Raw genomic sequence first — 19,105 nt, forward strand, 5'->3', positions numbered from 1 at the left:
TTGGCCGAAGGAAAAAAATCTTTTAAAAGTTTTTTAAAAAACCCTCTGATGATTGCATGGCTCAGCTGGGCATGGGGGCCCCCAGGGATTTTTGCTACCGGTTCTCTGAACCACCCGCCGCCATTGCTACCAGATCTGGCGATCTGGTCTGAACTGGGAGCATTTCACCCCTGATCTTTGCCCCTATCACTGCCATGATTGTATTAATTACAGCATACCCAACTAATTTTCCCTCTAACTTCTTTCCAGTGCCTGTTTTATCATTAGCTGCCTTTTGGGGGGGTTTGAATTTAAGCACAGTGAACCCAGCGGTCAGTAAGGTTACTAAGAAGTGAGCGTGTATTGAAGGAAACTGCTGATTCTCCCAGAAAATATGGTTAATGCCTATTTGCCCTACGTAGTGTTTTGTTTTTTTTAAAGAGCAAGCGGAGAACATTTATTATTTTTACTTTACCTAGATACATTTTTTAAAAAGGGTGGGAAATCCCATAAAATAGTAAAAAACCCATCACAAATACATTATATTACAGTTTTAAAAATATGGTGCTTGCCAGCCTGCAGACTCAGACATGCAAAACACATTCCCATGTTCTTTGTCACGTACTGTTGGTTATCTTACTTCCTCCCTCTGCTGGTGAGATTGAAAGCTTAGGCAGAACTCCAGATATATCTGTGAAAGTGATGCAGGGCTTTGTTTTTCTCTCGAGTCTCTGAGTAATAGATGGAATTTCCAAGAAGCTGGGGCTTTCTAGAAATATTCTAGGTTTCTTTGCTCCAGAACTATTTTATTTCTAGCCAGGGATTGCGCTGTTCCTAATTTCTGTTTGCTGTATTAAGTTTCATATTCTCCATCTCTCTGAATAAATTATAAAACTAAATGTTTAATATCAGCCTTCATGCATATCTCAGGTCATCCTCAAAGATGCAATATTTTCTTTAGAATTTTCTTGAGATCTGTAATATTTTGAATTCTTTGTAATTGAGGCAGCAAATTACGCATTTGTAGCAGACCAATACCATGTTGCGATCTGTCTAGAGCAATGGATCTGTTTTGGGAGTTTTCTTTTTTTAAATAAGTTATTGAATATAATTCATGTTCAGCACTGAATATTTTTTTAATGTTTAAAATTGCACTAAAATATTTTAATGTTAAAAGGTTTGGGATATGTTAGTTTTTCTTTTTTTAAATATAAAGTTGATTTTGTTTATTTCCAGTAGATTATCTACCAAATGGAAGAATGAAGAACTAAATTTTCTAGTTATAGTGACTCTATGCTATATAGTTAGGAGGTAGCATTTTTGAGATAATCTCAGTGTTTGCATTTTAATTGCCAGAAAGCCAGATGGTCTGTTAAACTCTTGAATTGAGCAGATGCCAATGAGATGCTCATTGGGAAATAGTAATAGGGTACTAGTAGGATCTACTAAGCCACTACTCCAAAGGAGGAGGTGGAATCAGGGTATGAACATTCAGAAAAGCTTCAGGGAAGGGAAGCTTAGTATTTCCAGTCTTCCATCATGCAGAACATTCTGCTTAATTTTTAAACACATTAAAATTTGATTTTATGACTTGATATAGGTAGTCCTAGGCTTACCATGGAGCCTGCCCATTATGATCACAAGTAGTAGTAATCATTGAGATCAGTGGTGGGTTTCAATTTTTTTTACTACCAGTTCTGTGGGCGTGGCTTGGTGAGCGTGTCAGGGGAAGGATACTGTAAAATCTCCATTCCCACCCCACTCCAGGGGAAGGTTACTGCAAAATACCCATTTCCTCCCGATCAGCTGGGACTGGGGAGGCAGAGAATAGATGGGGTCAGGGCCAGTCAGAATTTTTACTACCGGTTCTCTGAACTACTCAAAATTTCCGCTACCGGTTCTCCAGAACTGGTCAGAACCTGCTGAAACCCACCTCTGATTGAGATCATCTTGTTTAACAGCTCCCCTCGCCCTGTCCCTGATGTGTTGGTTAAACTTTCTCTACTTGTAGATGCATTCCTTATTAAAATGCTGCTAAAAAGTGACAATTTCCACTTTTTGTGGATTTTTGCAGTTCCTGGAAAGAAGGAGTAATTTTTGCTTTGAAAATACTGTAGAACGACACATTGTGATACATCTGTGCTTCATGAATGATAATCATGAGAAAAATATAGTAAGTCTGTAATCTGTTCTCCATTTTACTTTGTGACATTGCCTATCTCCTTCGTTTCCAGATGGCTTAGGATCGACAGAAACAAAATGTAAATGGATGGACATTGGGAAAATCTGATGTAAGCTTCTTTAATTAGGACCCTTCCTGCATGTAGAGGAGACTCTTAATGTCCCAAAGTCAAGCTAGTAAGTGTTGCTTAAATATAATTTCTCATAACCTCCTTCAACAGATATATAACACTATATTAGTGAACCCAAATTCTGACTTTTAATATTGTGTGTTTATTTGTTCTTTTCTTCATGTAAATATGAGAATCTTATCTTACCAGTAGGTGTTCTGAAACAGGGGTCTCCAACCTTGGCAACATTAAGACTTGTGGACTTCAACTCCCAGAATTCCTCAGCTAGCTTTGCGAAAACACTTGTTAGGTGGAGAAATGAGAGGGAACACATCAAATTGCAAAATTCTGAAATATAATAGATCTTTTGAAGTTGTCTTCTCCATCCCTATATGAATGAATGGTTAGAGAATGTTTAAGCATTATTTTGGCTGCTACACAGGTGTAGCCATGATTTACTTAATTACAGTTTATTGTACAAGCCCCACTTAGTAAGGTTCACCCATGGTGTGAAGACATAATCATATACATTTTAGGGGCTATATATATACAATATGCTAAGTAAAACCCAAAATATATGACACCAGGTTTGTGTTTTTGGCTTTCAGCTTACAGTCTTGAGATTTCTCCATTTTATTTGAAGTTTGAAGGCTGAAAGGAGATGGCTTAGTACTTTGTTTTATTAATACTTGATTTTGAAATAGATCCCTGCTTTTCCAAGATAGTCAGTAGATCACCCTCTAGTCCTACAGTTTCTGTACATTATTTTGTGAATTGATTCTATTTTTCCTTTGCTTTTAATCAGATTCTCTGATATTTTGAAAAGAGACATTTTCTTGTTGGGAAGTCACAAATCCATATAAATGCAGGTATGTTCTTTTTCCTAAAAATTACTTCTGAAGCAGTAAGTAATACAAAAAGTGTAAAACTGTATTGTATTGTTATTTTGCTCTATCTGTCAATATGGGAACGTATCTTTTACATACCTTCTGCGTACCATATTATAGAGCATCTATATAGATGGTTTAGTAAGTGGCAACCCAAATTAGGGTGTGAAACAGCAAAAACAGAAGAGAATCTGGTACTTTTTAAAATCAAGATAACGAAATAGATGTTTATCTCTTTAACAGAATCCTTATACGTCATAGATCATAACACATATATGTAGCCTTCAGTCTTCTGCCAATTCCCCATGTTCTTGAATTGCTCATAGACGTTATCTCTCAGGTTTTACTACAATGATCTAAATTACTTTGCAGGGTTTTGTTTTTCACACTGTTGAAAACACTGTTACAGTGTTTAAGACAGTGTGACTAGATTACTTCGCAGAGAGATGGATAATAAACACTGATAGGCTATGCTGTATGTCCTATGGTTGACATAATTTTGTTGTAAAATAAGGATAATTAATTTTACTCTTAGTTTATTGCTTTCTGTTGTGTGTTTTTACTGTTGAATTTATGTCATAATCCATTTGTTAATTCTTTAAGATGCTTCAAGAAATGTAATACTAATGGAAAGTATTTGATAGTTTGTCCACTTTGTTGTGATAGTTTTCTTTTTTTGTGTGTATGTAGTATATGTATGTAAAAGAAGACTGTAAAGCGATGGCTTTCTGTGCAAAAATGAGAAGTTCAAAGAAAAACGAACTCAAGGCAGAAGTTCAGGAGCAAATGCTGGAAGTAGTATTCTACTTACAAGAAAAGCCTTCCCTTCCTTATACAAGTGGCAAGTACACAGCAGAAGAACTTTGCATTGAAGCGGCAAAAAAATGCTGTGAGTTTCACCAGTATCTTTTATTATTATTTATTATTGAAAACAAACAATAATGATTTTTTAGGCTGGTGAATTTAAAGGGAGTTAATGAATAAAGGCTTCAGTGACTTATAATTATCACATTATTTATCATTGTCACACTAGACTATAATTTTGCAGCAGATTGTGTTGAAAAGATAACATTAGAATACAGGTAGTCCTTGATTTTACAAGCATGGTTGGGACGGCAAGTTCCATCTCTAAATGATACAGTTGTTAAATGAATCACACCTGATTTTATTGCTGTGGTTGTTAAGTGAATCACCACAGCTGTTAAGTGAATCATACTGTTGTTAAATGAATCCAGTATCCCCCATTTGACTGCTGATTGGAAGCCAGCTGGAAAGGTTGCAGATGGCAGTCATGTGACCCTGGGATTTACAACCATTGTAAATACATGCGGGTCACCAAGCACCTGAATTTTGGACACTAGACTGCAGGGAGGCTGTGTCGTTGCAAATGTGAGGACTGATTGTAAATCAGTTTTTTTTGCCCAGTGCCGTCATAACTTTGAACAGTTGCTAAACGAATGGTTTTAAGTTGAGGACTACTTGTAATATATATTAAAATAGCCCTTAAAAATTAAATTGCCTCCAGTATCACCTTGACTGATCTAAATTTTAAAAATTAATATATTTTAAAAATCCCAAAACAAAAAACCTAAGCAGGGCCTGGTTAGTAGCTGAATGGGATACTGCCATGAAGTCACACAGCTAGATGAAGAAGTCAACAGAACATCATGGAAGAAAACAATAGCAATCCATTCCCATGCTGTTGCTAAGACGACTACAAGGGTAGGACCATGACGTCATCAAGACTTAAGCTTGACTTGAGGATCTTTGCCAAAAGCTGGATCCCTCTGAATACCCTTAATTAGTAAAGAAGACAGCAAGGGGCACTGCTAATAGATTGCAAATGTGGCCTTGCCCTGTGAACTGCTACTGACAGGAACCATGTTGCCTTTGTTTCTGACTCAGTTTGTCACAGTGTCTTTTCCTGTGGACTTAAATCTTTGCAATAGCTGTCTCTGTTTGAGGATATCAAGACGCAAGCCTCCCATGGACTGTTGTGTGTGTAGAATTATGAAAAAAAGTCCCATAGGATAATTTTGAAAAAGTGCCCAAAAGTACACGTGAATTACAGACAAGGCAAAGAACGTGTGTAAATTACTAGTTTCTTTCAGAGTTTAGAATGCTACATCTACTATCTTAACAGTCTTAACTCTGACCCCAACATCTTTACTGTACATGACATCATTGTTTTACAGAAACAAGATGACTCTTTTTAAGATAGATACTTCCTGCTAGTAGCTACTCTTTTTTATTTCACATGCCCTTTTGGTCTAGATATTCTACTAGATATATCTATTTTCCTTCCTTACTGTAATTACAGTTTCAATTAATGTGCTTATCACTGCTTTTCTGTGAACTTTATCCACTAATGTGACCCCATCTCTCCAGATATTCTCTGTTTCTTTTTGATTATTGTTTGTGGCTAGAACAAAAATCACTTGGATGGACTTCAAGAATTCATATACTTATTCTGAGTAACTTTTTATTATAAACTGCAGTGAATGTTTCAAAAGCCCATATATTATTCATACTAATTGAGTTTAAAGGCTGTGTGTAGCACGGTAGCCAGTCATGCAAGCATATAAGGCAATTGCTTCCAAATTGTTTGAAAACTTAAAAGTACGGTGGAAGTCATGCCACTGAAAAATCACCCCTTTTTATTCCTTGCTAGTATATACAGATTGCAGTCTGACTGTATTTAACTAAAAATTATACATTAGTTTTCCAGTTTTTAAGAGGGATTTAAGATCTTAAGTCAATCTTTGATGCAGTAAATTGTGAATAAGTTTTGGTTAATTTGAAGCAGGATTTTCTCAGTTTGTCCTTAGAACCAAAGAAGATACTATTTCTCTCTATGTTTCATTGAGAGGAGAAACTGTGGAAAAATGCCCAGAACCCGCCCTGAATCTTGCTTTAGGAATGTTTGGAAACAGTCCTTAGCTTCTTGATATTAGTTTTTCTAAATTTGTTTGTGTATGTATGTGTACTGTGGATTGTTGCCAAACTGCAGTACTGACTGTAAATCACATGCAAAACCTGTTGCGATGCTTTTTGCAAATGCACATTTATTGAAGCAGAAATGCAATAATTATTGGGGGGGGGAGGAGAAAATAAATATATTTTAAGATCTCATTTCCCCACCCAAAATGTTTAGAGTTATTATATTCCAGGTACTTTTTCCTGTTATCTATTTTTTTTCCAATAGTGCATTATATTAGCCATTGAGGAGAGATTTTTTTTTTATGTCACAAGCTCCACCAATGTTTGCCTTGCCTTCCCTGCTATATATAGGCTGGTGGCTCCTTTGTGTTTACTGTGCCAATTGCTTCTTTCTTCCTCCAGTTCCTTCTAACTTTTGCCCCAAGTTTCTTATACCAAAATCTTCAGTTAACCATTTACTTGCTGTAATAGACACATGCAAATAAGCTATCATTTACAAAGTTATACAATAAAGATAGCTAAAACAGTGATTCTGCTTTATAGTCTCATTTAATAAAGGCAAACAGTAACAGCTATATTTCTTATTGAACATTTTTATATTAAAAAGTAGCTACTGTGTAATTGAAAGCACAAAGTAATTTTAACAGTAAATGATATAATTTTATATCGTGTTTAGCGATTCATTGAACTATTGTTTTTTCTTTTTCTTTCTTTCTTTTACCAGCTATTTCTCCTCTGTGCCACAATTTGTTTGCCCTGTTTGATGAAAGTAGAAAGATCTGGTATGCACCAAATCACATCTTCTACGTTGATGAGAAAACATCACTCCGTGTTCATTATCGCATGAGGTAACTGTGACAATTTCTAATACAATTGGTGTGATAGTAACTTTGTGGCCTGCTTCAGCATGAGGCATTTAATTCCCTTCCTTTTAAAATACTTTACCTTGTTTTCAAGAAACCACAGCTATAATGCATTTCATATTAGAGCGGTTTTGAAAGATTGCAGTTTTGCTCTTCATGACACAGATTAGAGAAAAGCAGGTCTAAATTGAATAAACTCCCCAATTCTTTCTACCATCCCATCCCATCCAGCCAAAGGGGCATGCTCACAGTAGGAGTACTTGGCTGATGGGGACCAGGAGGGAAGCCTTTTCATGTATTGTTGTGGTCCGCCAGCAGCCTGTGGAGCTGGCAACCGAGTTGGACAGCGATGAGGCTGAGGAAGAGCGTGGGCCAGTCCTGGAGGCTGGAGAAGGCCCGGATGAGGGCTCTGTGTCAGAGGCTGAGGTGGGACCAGGGCCATCAGGGAGTGAGGTGTGGATTCCAGAGCCTCCAGAGACTGATTGTATTGAGGCAGAAGAACAGGAGAAGCCTGTTCCTAATGCACACATGAGAAGAGCTGCCAGAAGGCAAGGGCCGGTGAATGGCGCAGGCTGGTAAGGCCTGTTATTAAGAACAGCCTGTTATTAAGAACACAAAGCCTGCAATTACTGCAGGTTCGAGCCCGGCCCAAGGTTGACTCAGCCTTCCATCCTTTATAAGGTAGGTAAAATGAGGACCCAGATTGTTGGGGGGGCAATAAGTTGACTTTGTAAAAAATATACAAATAGAATGAGACTATTGCCTTATACACTGTAAGCCGCCCTGAGTCTTCGGAGAAGGGCGGGGTATAAATGTAAACAAAAAAAAAAAGAGCAGCTCAAGCAAAAAGGACAACTCGGGAGTAGGGCCAAGAGATGATTGGCCCCTCCCATAAGGCTTAAACGGACCAGAAACGGCATTTGGGCTTTGCCGGAAAACAATATTGGTAGCTTCGTCTTCTTGCATTTATTTTTGTATTGGTGTCTTCTGAACATTTGCCAAGAAAGGCCTTTGGCAGTTTGCCTAATTGGACCAAGGTTTGCGATAGGACTGAGGAATTTATGTCGGGAGGAATTTGCTTTAATTTAGTTGAATTATGCTGGGAATGAAGTAATTCTCAGCTGTTCGAATAAAGTTGGTTTTTTCACTGACTGAGTTTCCTACTACCTACTTGGGCATGGGTCACAATAGGTATGGCGCCTGTCCTCAGAAATATCATCCCTCCAGAATTAGACTGGCCATGTCCCCCATTGGCCTTCCATAGACATGGCTGTGTGCTCATGTTTGGGGTTCCAGATGTGTGGCAGAGATTGCTCCTTGGTTGTGTTGAATGTTTGATTGTGGCTTTTACAAGTTTTTTTTTCTGGGTTTTATGTTTTTTGTGTGGTTTTTTTAAATTGTTTTAAATATTTATTTATTTTATTTATTTTATTTATTTTTCAAATTTATATACCGCCCTATCTCCCTAAGGACTCAGGGCGGTTCACAGGCAGTTAAAATACATATAAATACAGATTAAAAAACAATTAAAAAACTTATTCTATTGCCCCAAATTTAAAATAGTATAAATAATAAAAACCCCTTAAAACCCATAACTTTAAAATCTAATCCAGTCCCGCGCAGATAAATAAGTGTGTTTTAAGCTCGCGACGAAAGGTTCGGAGGTCCGGAAGTTGGCGAAGTCCTGGAGGGAGTTCGTTCCAGAGGGTGGGAGCCCCACAGAAGGCCCTTCCTGGGTGTCGCCAGACGGCACTGCCTAGCTGACGGCACCCTGAGGAGTCCCTCTCTGTGAGAGCGCACGGGTCGGTGAGAGGTATTTGGTAGCAGTAGGCGGTCCCGTAAATAGCCCGGCCCTATGCCATGGAGCGCTTTAAAGATTGTCACCAGCACCTTGAAGCGCACCCGGAAGGCCACAGGTAGCCAGTGCAGTCTGCGCAGGATAGGTGTAACACGGAAGCCACGAGGGGCTCCCTCTATCACCCGCACAGCTGCATTCTGAACTAACTGGAGCCTCCGGATGCCCCTCAAGGGGAGCCCCATGTAGAGAGCATTGCAATAATCCAGGCGAGACGTCACGAGGGCGTGAGTGACCGTGCATAAGGCATTGTTGTTAACTACCCAGAGGCATGTATTTGTGATGAGCAGCCAGATAAGTCTTTTAAATGAAACAGGTGAGTTAAATTGATTTGGTACAGAAATAATAGCTAAGCTTATGACTGATGTTTTATAATCACTATCTATACAGGAGAATATGAAGGGAATTTTTGAAATGTTAAGAAGGTCTCTTAAAACATCTTCGAATACTGAATGTAGTTTTGGTGGGATGTAGGCCATGGTATGTTGACTCACAGGTAGTGTCCAGATTAGAGATATTAGCTTGCATAAAGTAGCATAAAAGAGAGTGTTGCAAAAAGAAAATGAATGTGAAAACAAGGTATGATGTATTTAGTAAGAAAAAGATATTGGCAAAGAATATCATTGAAAAGAGCAAGGAACAATTAAGATTAAATAAGTTAAGGAAAGCATAAGGGCATTAGCCCCTTTACTTAATTTCTTTCTGGCATTCTGTTGGGTTGTAAAGAATAAAAAAGAGAAAATGCAGAGTGAGTTTGATGGGAAGTTGGTGAAGAGGGTTAAACCAAGAGCCTCTACTAGACTAAATGGAATTTAAAATGGAAGTAATTAAACAACTCGAATGAAACTGAATTCAAGAAAAGCTGGAAGGAATATTTCGCAATTTGTATGGACTGACATTAGTACAGTATGTTGGAAGAATGGAATTGAAACAAACACTGTAATTTATAGTAAATTACAAGAAGACAAAAAAGAAATAAGTGTTTTGAGAATGTTGAAAACCATTAAGACTATCAGTATAGATGGAGCAACTAAAGATCCCCAGAGAGAGGTGAGAAATTTATAGAACAAAAGGCAATATATGAAGTAGTATAAAGACATGAGAGAAGATGACTTTTAAGAATAAAAAGATATGGAGAAATGTAGGGAATAGTGTTGGTATATACACTTTCCTTTCTCACAACCTTATTTTCTTTGTTTAAATATTTCTTATTCCCTTTGTTCTGCATAATGCTGCTTAGCCCAAATGTAAATAATATGATTGCTATGCATGTATGTGCATTCACATCTCTCTCATTATGCTGCAGTTGCTCTGTTTAACTCCATGCAGAACCACTTATTTATTTAAATAAGCATTTATTATTTTCTTAATAACATTTTATTACATTTGTAGAAATATTGTTCCAGTAAAAGGTATGAGGACTTCTTGAATAATTTGTACTTAATATTCTGAGCCAAACTCAGATATGCTATACTGGCTATTAAATAGACTGCCCTTGACAAAAGGAAAAAAAAGCAATTTGAGTTTCAGTAAATATCTACAGCAAGTGAACCATATAATGATTGGAACCATTAGTCATTTGGACTCTGATAAATATTTAGTCAAGTATAGATTTATGAAAGGAAAAAGTACATATATTTAAGCCTTTAAAGGCTATATAGAATCCTGAGTTGAGATTTTATTATAATATAATTTAGGGGGTCTGCTCAGGAACCTCCCTAAATAAGTAATTTATAAAAACTTTTGGACAACTGGGATCCCATACGTCAGGCAGGAAGATTAACTGAAGAATACTTTGTCACTGTTGATTCAATATCAAGTTATGTCCACTGATAGGTGATAAATGGTCTAGGCCAGTGATGACTAACTTTTCCAGACCGAGTGCCCAAAGCATGTGTGAATCCCGGTCCAAGTTGCGTCCCTTCTTGGACCGGGATTCCCTATGCACGGTCACTCATGCCCTCGTTACTTCTCGCCTGGACTACTGCAACGCTCTCTACATGGGGCTCCCCTTGAAGGGTACCCGGAGGCTCCAACTGGTCCAGAATGCAGCCGCGCGGGTGATAGTGGGAGCTACTCGTGGCTCCCATATGACACCCATCCTGCACAGGCTGCACTGGCTTCCGGTTGCCTTCCGGGTTCAATTCAAGGTGTTAGGTTTTGGTTACTACCTTCAAAGCGCTCCATGGCTTAGGACCGGGATACTTACGGGACCGCCTGCTGCTACTGGTGGCCTCCCATTGACCAGTGCGCCCTCACAGAGAGGGTCTCCTCAGGGTGCCGTCGGCCAGACAATGTTGGCTGGCAACCCCCAGGGGAAGGGCCTTCTCTGTGGGGGCTCCAGCCCTCTGGAACGAGCTACCTCCAGGGATGCGCCAGCTTCCTGACCTCCGGACTTTCCGCCGTGAGCTGAAGACTCTTTTATTTAATCGCGCAGGACTGGCCTAATAGTTTTAAAGAGTTTTTAAAGGGGTTTTTGGATTTTTAGAATTTTCGGCCAATTTAAATTAGTCTTTTATAGCTGGTTTTAATTTTTGTATCGTTGTTTTCTTTGGCTGTAAACTGCCCTGAGTCCTTTGGGAGAAGGGCGGTATAAAAATCTAAATAATAAATAAATAAATAAATAAATAAAGTGCCCAAACCCCCCCAAATGCAATGCGTGCACAGCCCCCACACATGTGCCCCACCCCTGTGCATGCACTTGTGGCCCCTGCATGCCCCTGCACATGTGCGCACAGCCCCCCTTCATGCACCCCGCCCCCTGCACATGCGCGGCAGAGACCCGTCCATCTGGCCAGTGGGAGGCATGTGCTTGGGGCGACCCAGAGAGGGTGCTGCATGCCACCTGTGGCATGTGTTCCATAGGTTCATCATCATGCGTATAGGCATTTGAAAGCAATAGGTCTCAGTAGAATTTTTTTCTCCAGCAGTACATCACCAATGAAATCCTAATTTTTTCAGTACCTGAAAAGAAATCTGATAAGAAATGGTACTTTAGTACAAAATTTTAAAACAAGTCCCACTTTACTTGAAAGATTAAATATGTGCTGAACAAAGTATGTTCCAAAACAGCTGTGTATGATGGTTTACTTTGGGCCACTCTATTGCATTTACTGCCAAATTAATCCTTGTGTGACTTTTACTCTGATCAGCACTATCTCCGGGAAGGAGTTGCTGGGAAGGACATATATCAAATGGGAAATCCTGTGTTAGAAAAGCTGTGAGCCTCACCTTGTTAACTAGGCAAAAATACTCTTGTTGTGAAGCTTGAAAGGACCCGGTAAGGGCTAATAGTTCTTGGCCTTGCTATTCTTAGTGGATATGACTGAGTAGATTTGGGGAAAAAAATAGCAATAAATTACATGTTTGAAAAATGGTTGGAATTTCTGGTTTCTTGTTGTCTAGTTATGTAAAGTCCATTTGTGCATATTGTATCTAATTTAAATCTTTATAATTATTTGCTCAAGGTTTTACTTTACTAATTGGCATGGAACAACTGAGAATGAGCCATCTGTCTGGAGGCATTCTCCAAAGAAGAAGAATTCTTACGAAAAGAGATCAGTACAAGAAGGAACACCTCTTCTTGATGCAAATTCATTAGAATATCTCTTTGCTCAGGCAAGTACTTTATAAAAGAATTCCGTCTCATTTTACGTACAGTATTATAGTAGTAGTTACATTTCATTCTCTTCAGGAACCATTGTTACCGGTATTTCTTTCAGATGGAATATGGATGATTATGATTATTTTTTTTAAAAAGATATGTATAAACTCTAATTGAAGATCAATATTTGTAAAAGAAATACATTGTGAATGCTGCCCCAAATATTCATCAGTGTTGTTTTTCTATTGCCTAGTTAGTAGTACTATAAGTGCATATTTACAGAACAGTAGTCCTTAATAAGATAAAAAACAAAAATGCATTGTGTTGAAAACTCTCTTGAATAATACTTTTTCACTGAGGTATTATTCTGTGGCACTATCTCAATACTCTTCTGCATTTTAATATGTTGATTGACTCTTATGTGGAAGGCTTTGTTTTTGGGTATTCCGTGAATGAAGTGAAATAACCATTTATTGCTAAAAATCGATTTATCTCACTATCCGATCTAGGGTCAAAATGACTTGGTAAAAGGTCTTGCACCTCTTCGGGAAGCTAAGAATGAGCAAGAATCACATGAAATTGAAAATGAATGTTTGGGTATGGCTGTGCTTGCAATATCCCACTATGCAATTAAAAAAAACCTGAGGTTACCAGAACTTCCCCGAGATATCAGGTGAGTCTGAATTATTTGCGTGCTGTATTTCTTCCGACCAGTTGGTAAACATGGGGGTGAATTATGGAGCACCGTTTGGGAAAAATGGGGGTGAACTGTGGAAAGATTGCTTCCACAGTTTCTAATGCACAAATGGCCTAGTTCAGGGGTCTCCAACCTTGGCAACTCTACGACTTGTGGACCTCAACTCCCAGAATTCCTCAGCCAGCGCATGCTGGCTGAGGAATTCTGGGAGTTGAGGTCCACAAGTCGTAAAGTTGCCAAGGTTGGAGACTCCTGGCCCAGGGGTGAAATGCTCCCGGATCAGACCGGCTCGCACGATCCGGTAGCGATGGCGGCTGCTGGTTCAGAGGACCGGTAGCAAAAATCCCTGGCCCTGCCCCCTGCCTCTGCTGAACCGCACCATCAGCAGAGGGTTGTTTTTTTTACTTTTAAAAGAAGGTTTTGCTTCAGCATGCCTTTAAAAGTAAAAAAAAAAGCCTTTGAGGATCCCGCCCCTCAGCTGAGATCGGCAGAGCCTTTAAACTTAAAAAAAAATTAAAGGCTACTCTGGGGATCTCATCTGAGTTCCTCATTAGCAGAACCTTAAAAAACATGTTTTCTGTAGAAAACATGTAGAAAAACTCCTTTTAAAAGAGTCTAAGACACTTACCTGATTACTGATCAACCTCATGGCTTTTTTCCCTGCCGGAAAGCCCCAGTTTCATTTTCAGCACCAGACAGAACTAATCTAATTTAGCTAATCTATTTCATCACTGAATGATTAATGCTGGCTGGCTTTCCTGGCTGAGGAACTCTGGGAATTGAAGTCCACAAACCTTAATAATAAAATAAAATATTTGTGCAGCTTTCTGAGATTTGGTGTGTTTCTGTAGTCTTTCACTCTAACTACACAAACACACAAAATCTCAGAAAGCTGTATGTGGTATTTTGTGTGTGTGTGTGTGTGAATTGTGTTGTGTAAAGTGTGAAAGTTGGTTTTTGAGCTTTTTGTGGCTATGTGAAGTGTGAACTGCAGCTGCTTTTACATTGTGTGTGAGTCAGTTGTGTTGTGTTGTGTTGTGTTGTGTGTGTATAAAGTGTGAAAGTTGGTTTTTGGTACCTCTTTTTGTTTTTTTATACTTTGTTTATTATTTTTATTATTTATTGTTATTGGCCACGCCCACCCAGCCATCTGACCACCAAGCCACGCCCACCAATTAAGCCACGCCCACAGAACCGGTAGAGAAAATTTTTAGATTTCACCCCTGCCCTGGCCTAGTTTGTTGGGGGTGGGGAATGTGTAAGGCAAAACAGAGAGAGTTGACTGATTTTCTTGTACACGGAAAAATGCTTTCATGGCTTCTAGGATTGCTAAAGGTAGTGGCTCCTCTGACCATGACAGTCCCATCCCTAGATGTGTGAACTGTGACTGAAAGACACATGCCCAGTTTTTACTATTTACATACAATCACAATTGGGACCAGAATCTTGGTCATCTGAAAGAAGTGCAAACGGGCTTCCCTTCCCTTCTGCTTTTGAAATAACACGAAAGTATTATGGCTATCTTCCCATTCTTGTGAGACCTGGGGAAGATAGCCATTTTCCAATGGGATGCTGGCTGGCTGGCTTGCAAAAGGAAAGGAAGGGAATGCCCACTTGGGCGAGGGAAAAGAAAGTGGAGGTCAGCTGAGTGGCAGGAGCAACTGGGGCTGATGCTGCTTATCTTTGAAGTTACAGCTTGATCAGGTAAGAAAGGGAAAGTTGAAGGGCAGTATGAAAACTGGCACCATCAGATTCAGCAATGGCTTCTTGAGTTGGATTACTACCTCCTTAATTGTTGGCAGGTCTACTTCTTCACTCAAAGTTAAGTGATCCTGCTCTTGCAACCATTCAGTGATGCTCACATGTTCCAAAGCACCAAATCAGGCGTCTCTGAATCACTAGCTCTGTTGCCACTCTGCTGGGAGATCTGCATTTGCTGAATATACTTTTGCAGTCACAACCAAGTTAAGCTATGTTACCATCTCTGTTGACACTACCGCTGGCTATTCAGCAGCTGATTAGCATATCTCTAGCCCTTAGTCCAACACAAGCATTGCTGCCACTCTTTCACTGGCTTTCCAAGTGACTCGTGACAATCTCAGGTGACTTTCAGTACATCACACACCACCAAGTATGCCTTCCTTTTTTGGCCACCCAGGAGATCAGTCTGAAGACGATTGTCTTTCCACAATCACTGCTGATCTCTATAGTACCAGCCCATAGTTCAAAGAAGATCCAGATATGGTACCTATAACCTATTTCACAAGCACATTGCTATGGGTTGTTACTAGCACTCATCTGGCATTGGTGCCTTTATGGGAGGAAAAAAAAAAAGAGAAAAGTTGGCGATTCAAATTGTTGTCCAGAGGGACTTTTAATTGCAGTTGATATAATTGGTTGATGCTGTTTCCAAAAAGTAAACACTGGTTTTACTGGAGCAGCAACTAAAATAAGGCATTTTCCATCATGATGTTATGTAGTTTATTTAGTACTGCTTTTTTGCTGCAAAATATTCCCTGACGACTTTTAGAATTTTAAACATTAAATAGTCACTTATAATGCCTATGTAAGAGAAGTTGCGTTTTGTCAGAGAAAGAAATCTTAATAGAGGAGTCGCATATTATCCATGTATGTATCGCAGTCTACATTTTCAAGAATGTTTTTGATTTTTTTCTTTCTGTGTTTATTTCTAAATGAAATATACCTGTTGTAATTTATATCAGACTATTGAAAATAAATGCGTATGTTTTTGTGTTCTATCTCATTTCAGCTATAAGCGGTATATTCCGGAAACACTGAACAAGAAAATTAGACAAAAGAACATCTTAACGAGAATACGAATTAATAATGTTTTCAGGGACTTTCTCAAGGAATTTAACAACAAGACCATTTCTGACAGCAGTGTTTCTCCACATGATCTGAAAGTGAAATACTTAGCAACAATGGAGACACTGACAAAGAATTATGGAGCCGAAACATTTGAGACACCCTCACTGCTAATTTCATCAGAAAATGAGAACTTTAACTTGGATGCTTCTGAAAAAATGCGATGCTATGAAGTTATGGTAACAGGCAATCTTGGAATCCAATGGCGACGTAAACCAGATGTGAGTATCTCAAGTTGTTTGTTTACTAGTAAGTTTAGCTAGAGTCATTTGAATAGAATAGTTTTTGTGTTTTATAAAAAAGTATGAAAATATTATGAGAATATGAAAATTGAGGAAATCTCAGACCTGTAGGTAGATTGTACAATGTAAAAAAATATCCTAAAAACCCCCCCCCCAATATAGAAATTAGTTCTATATTGTTGCCAAAACACTACATGGACACATCCATGAAGTCAACAGAAGTCAAAGCTACTGGTAGAAGTTTCAACTTGGGTAATACTACTTAATCTGGTTCTTTCAAAGTCAGCAGAAATTATGTTGAGAGCAGGAATATAGCAAATTACACAAAGGGAAGACATGTTTCTGGCTGAAAATTCTGTAAGGCAGTGTTGGTGAACCTTTTCAGCACTGAGTGCCGAAATGGGAGTGCGCGCATGTGCGGGAGCGCTGGAAACCGGAAGAGCAGTTCCCTGGTGTATATGTACGTGCTGGGAAGCTGAGCTTCCTGTTTCCGGCATGTGCATGCATGTGGGTCACCTAATCTTTTGGTTTCTGGTGTGCATGCTCACCAAAGACCAGCTGCCTGTTATATTAACGTGCCTGGCCGCATGTTATAGAGATATAAAATAGAAAAAGACTGTCGGCATTGTGTGTGGGGGCGAAGGGGTTGTTTGTATGTGAGCCAATGTGATGTAGTGGATAAAGTATTGGATTCAAACCTGAAGTTCCCCTTTGTTCACAAAATCTCATAGGGTATCTAACCCATTTTCCAGGAAAATTGTTATATTAGAAAAAAATGGGAGAAAGAAATTGTATGCTACCTTGAACTCCTGAAGGAAAGACAGGAGATAAATTTAACATAAATATATGCATGCATGTATTAACTGGAAACGCAGGTATTTGATCTGAGGAATAAAAGTATTTTAGCCATCCTTATTCAATTTTTCAGTCCAAAATTACATTTGTATAACCAAGGGAGTTTTTTTTAGGAAAACATTATCTTTATTTATATAAGGTGATACAATTTTATCCTTATTGAAGGATGCTTCATAATGCTTTGCATTGGTTAGATTCTACTGATATAATTAAATGTGCTTTTAGTTTTCCAGTGTTTTACAATAGTGTGACAATAACTAATCTAGCAAGTACTGCAAATAACTGAATCTGAGTTTTTAATATAGAACTTCCGCCTGTGTGTTTATGAGTGTGTGTGAGAAAGAGAGAGAGAGAGAGAAAGATTGGAGAAGATACTGGACATGAGCTGAATCAAATTATTCAGGGTGTATGATGTTATTCATCAGATTACACAGAGTGAAAAAGAAAAACCGAAAATTAAGAAAAAAAAATCTGACAAAGCTGAGAAAAATGAAGAAAAAAACAAAAGGGAGGAATGGATCAGTTTTTCTTACTTTCCTGAAATAACTCATCTTGTGATCAAGGAATCTACAGTCTGCATCTATAAACAAGATAACAAGAGGATGGTAAGCGTCTGATAAAGCTACTTATATGCTATCAGAGTTAACCATGCCCCAAAGTAGCATCCCCTTGATTTTGTAGCCTCAATCACTAACAGAATCTACTGTTTATTATACTGTGTGTTGAAAGAAGAGATGTTCTTTTTGTGTATATCAGCATTTTGCTTAATTTATATATGTGGGCTAAGCTTCTTGGCAACTTCTATTTTATAACAACTTTAATAATAATAAGGTTGACTAGGGTTCAACATTCATTTGAGTTTGAGGTTTCCCTAGCACCTCGTTACCTGCAGCAAAAAGTATGTGTGGAATAAATGGAATTTCTTATGAGATTTCATTGTACTTTATGGGTCTCATGAGATTCTCTAATGGAATGTTGGAATGACTTTGGTGAATGAGGGGAAAAGATGCTGCCTAGGAAACAATCAACTAGAGAGGCAGGAGCCCCCAATGGCTTAACTGACAGAGAAAGAAACCTAGGAAAGACCTAATGGATTAAGTACAGTAGTCAAAAGCGGCAGTCAGGAGTTTATACTTTCAGATTTGCAAGATTGATGTCAGCTCTCCCAGATAAACCAAACAGGAAATATAGAATAGAATAGAATAGAATAGAATTTTATTGGCCAAGTGTGATTGGACACACAAGGAATTTGTCTTGGTGCATATGCTCTCAGTGTACATAAAAGAAAAGATACGTTCATCAAGGTACAACATTTACAACAATATGACTAGATGAATTCTATTTATTGTCTAAAGATTCATTAATAGAATCTTGCAAGTTATCCACACATTCCATTACTGATTCCAGGCAAAAATACTGAAATTTTCATAAGCGGTAATTTACACACAAAAAGCCAACACACCTGCATTGGTAACCTGCATTTGACAGTACACTTAAGAAAAGACAAATATACTTAGAAACAGATAAAGTTAGAAGAGAGGGCACACCTATCATCTCAGCACAATATAGATAAGATGTCATTCCTGTTTTCTTGCTTATATTGTATTTTTTCCCAAGTTTTTAGAAGTTAAAAGATGTACATTTAGTAAACTGAAGTTAAATCCCTGCCCTTAGAGCAGTGTTTAGCAACAAGATGAGTGGACTTCAACTTCCAGGATTCCCCAACATCATGGGGAATCATCTTAAAGTTCCTTAAGTTGAGAAATACTGTTTTAGAGAACAAGTAGTCCTCGACTTACAACACAGTTCATTTAGTGACCATTCAAAGTTACAATGGCGCTGAAAAATGTGACTTATGATTTTCACACCATTGCATAAGTGTGAAACTTATGGTCGTATGATCAACATTCAGTTGCTTGGCAATTGGTTTATTTTTATGACGGCTGCAGTGTCCCAGGGTCAGGTGATCAGCTTTTACAATCTTCTGACAAGCAGAGTCAATGAGG

General features: G+C 38.5%; 1 protein-coding gene across 2 annotated transcripts in view; it reads left to right on the top strand.

Moving 5' to 3' along the window:
• Positions 1-19,105, top strand: part of JAK1 (Janus kinase 1) — a 71,304-nt gene that overhangs the window by 30,281 nt on the left and 21,918 nt on the right. For both annotated transcript variants that reach the window (XM_058176947.1, XM_058176945.1), the window contains exons 2-9: positions 2,214-2,337; positions 3,076-3,139; positions 3,848-4,046; positions 6,822-6,945; positions 12,283-12,433; positions 12,929-13,092; positions 15,887-16,223; positions 17,525-17,704. In XM_058176947.1, coding sequence (XP_058032930.1) covers positions 3,134-3,139; positions 3,848-4,046; positions 6,822-6,945; positions 12,283-12,433; positions 12,929-13,092; positions 15,887-16,223; positions 17,525-17,704 — 1,161 coding nt within the window. In that variant the 5' untranslated portion in view covers positions 2,214-2,337; positions 3,076-3,133. The remainder of the gene's footprint in view (positions 1-2,213; positions 2,338-3,075; positions 3,140-3,847; positions 4,047-6,821; positions 6,946-12,282; positions 12,434-12,928; positions 13,093-15,886; positions 16,224-17,524; positions 17,705-19,105) is intronic.

The sequence above is a fragment of the Ahaetulla prasina genome, chromosome 3, assembly GCF_028640845.1.
Source record: "Ahaetulla prasina isolate Xishuangbanna chromosome 3, ASM2864084v1, whole genome shotgun sequence".
Lineage (NCBI taxonomy): Eukaryota > Metazoa > Chordata > Lepidosauria > Squamata > Colubridae > Ahaetulla > Ahaetulla prasina.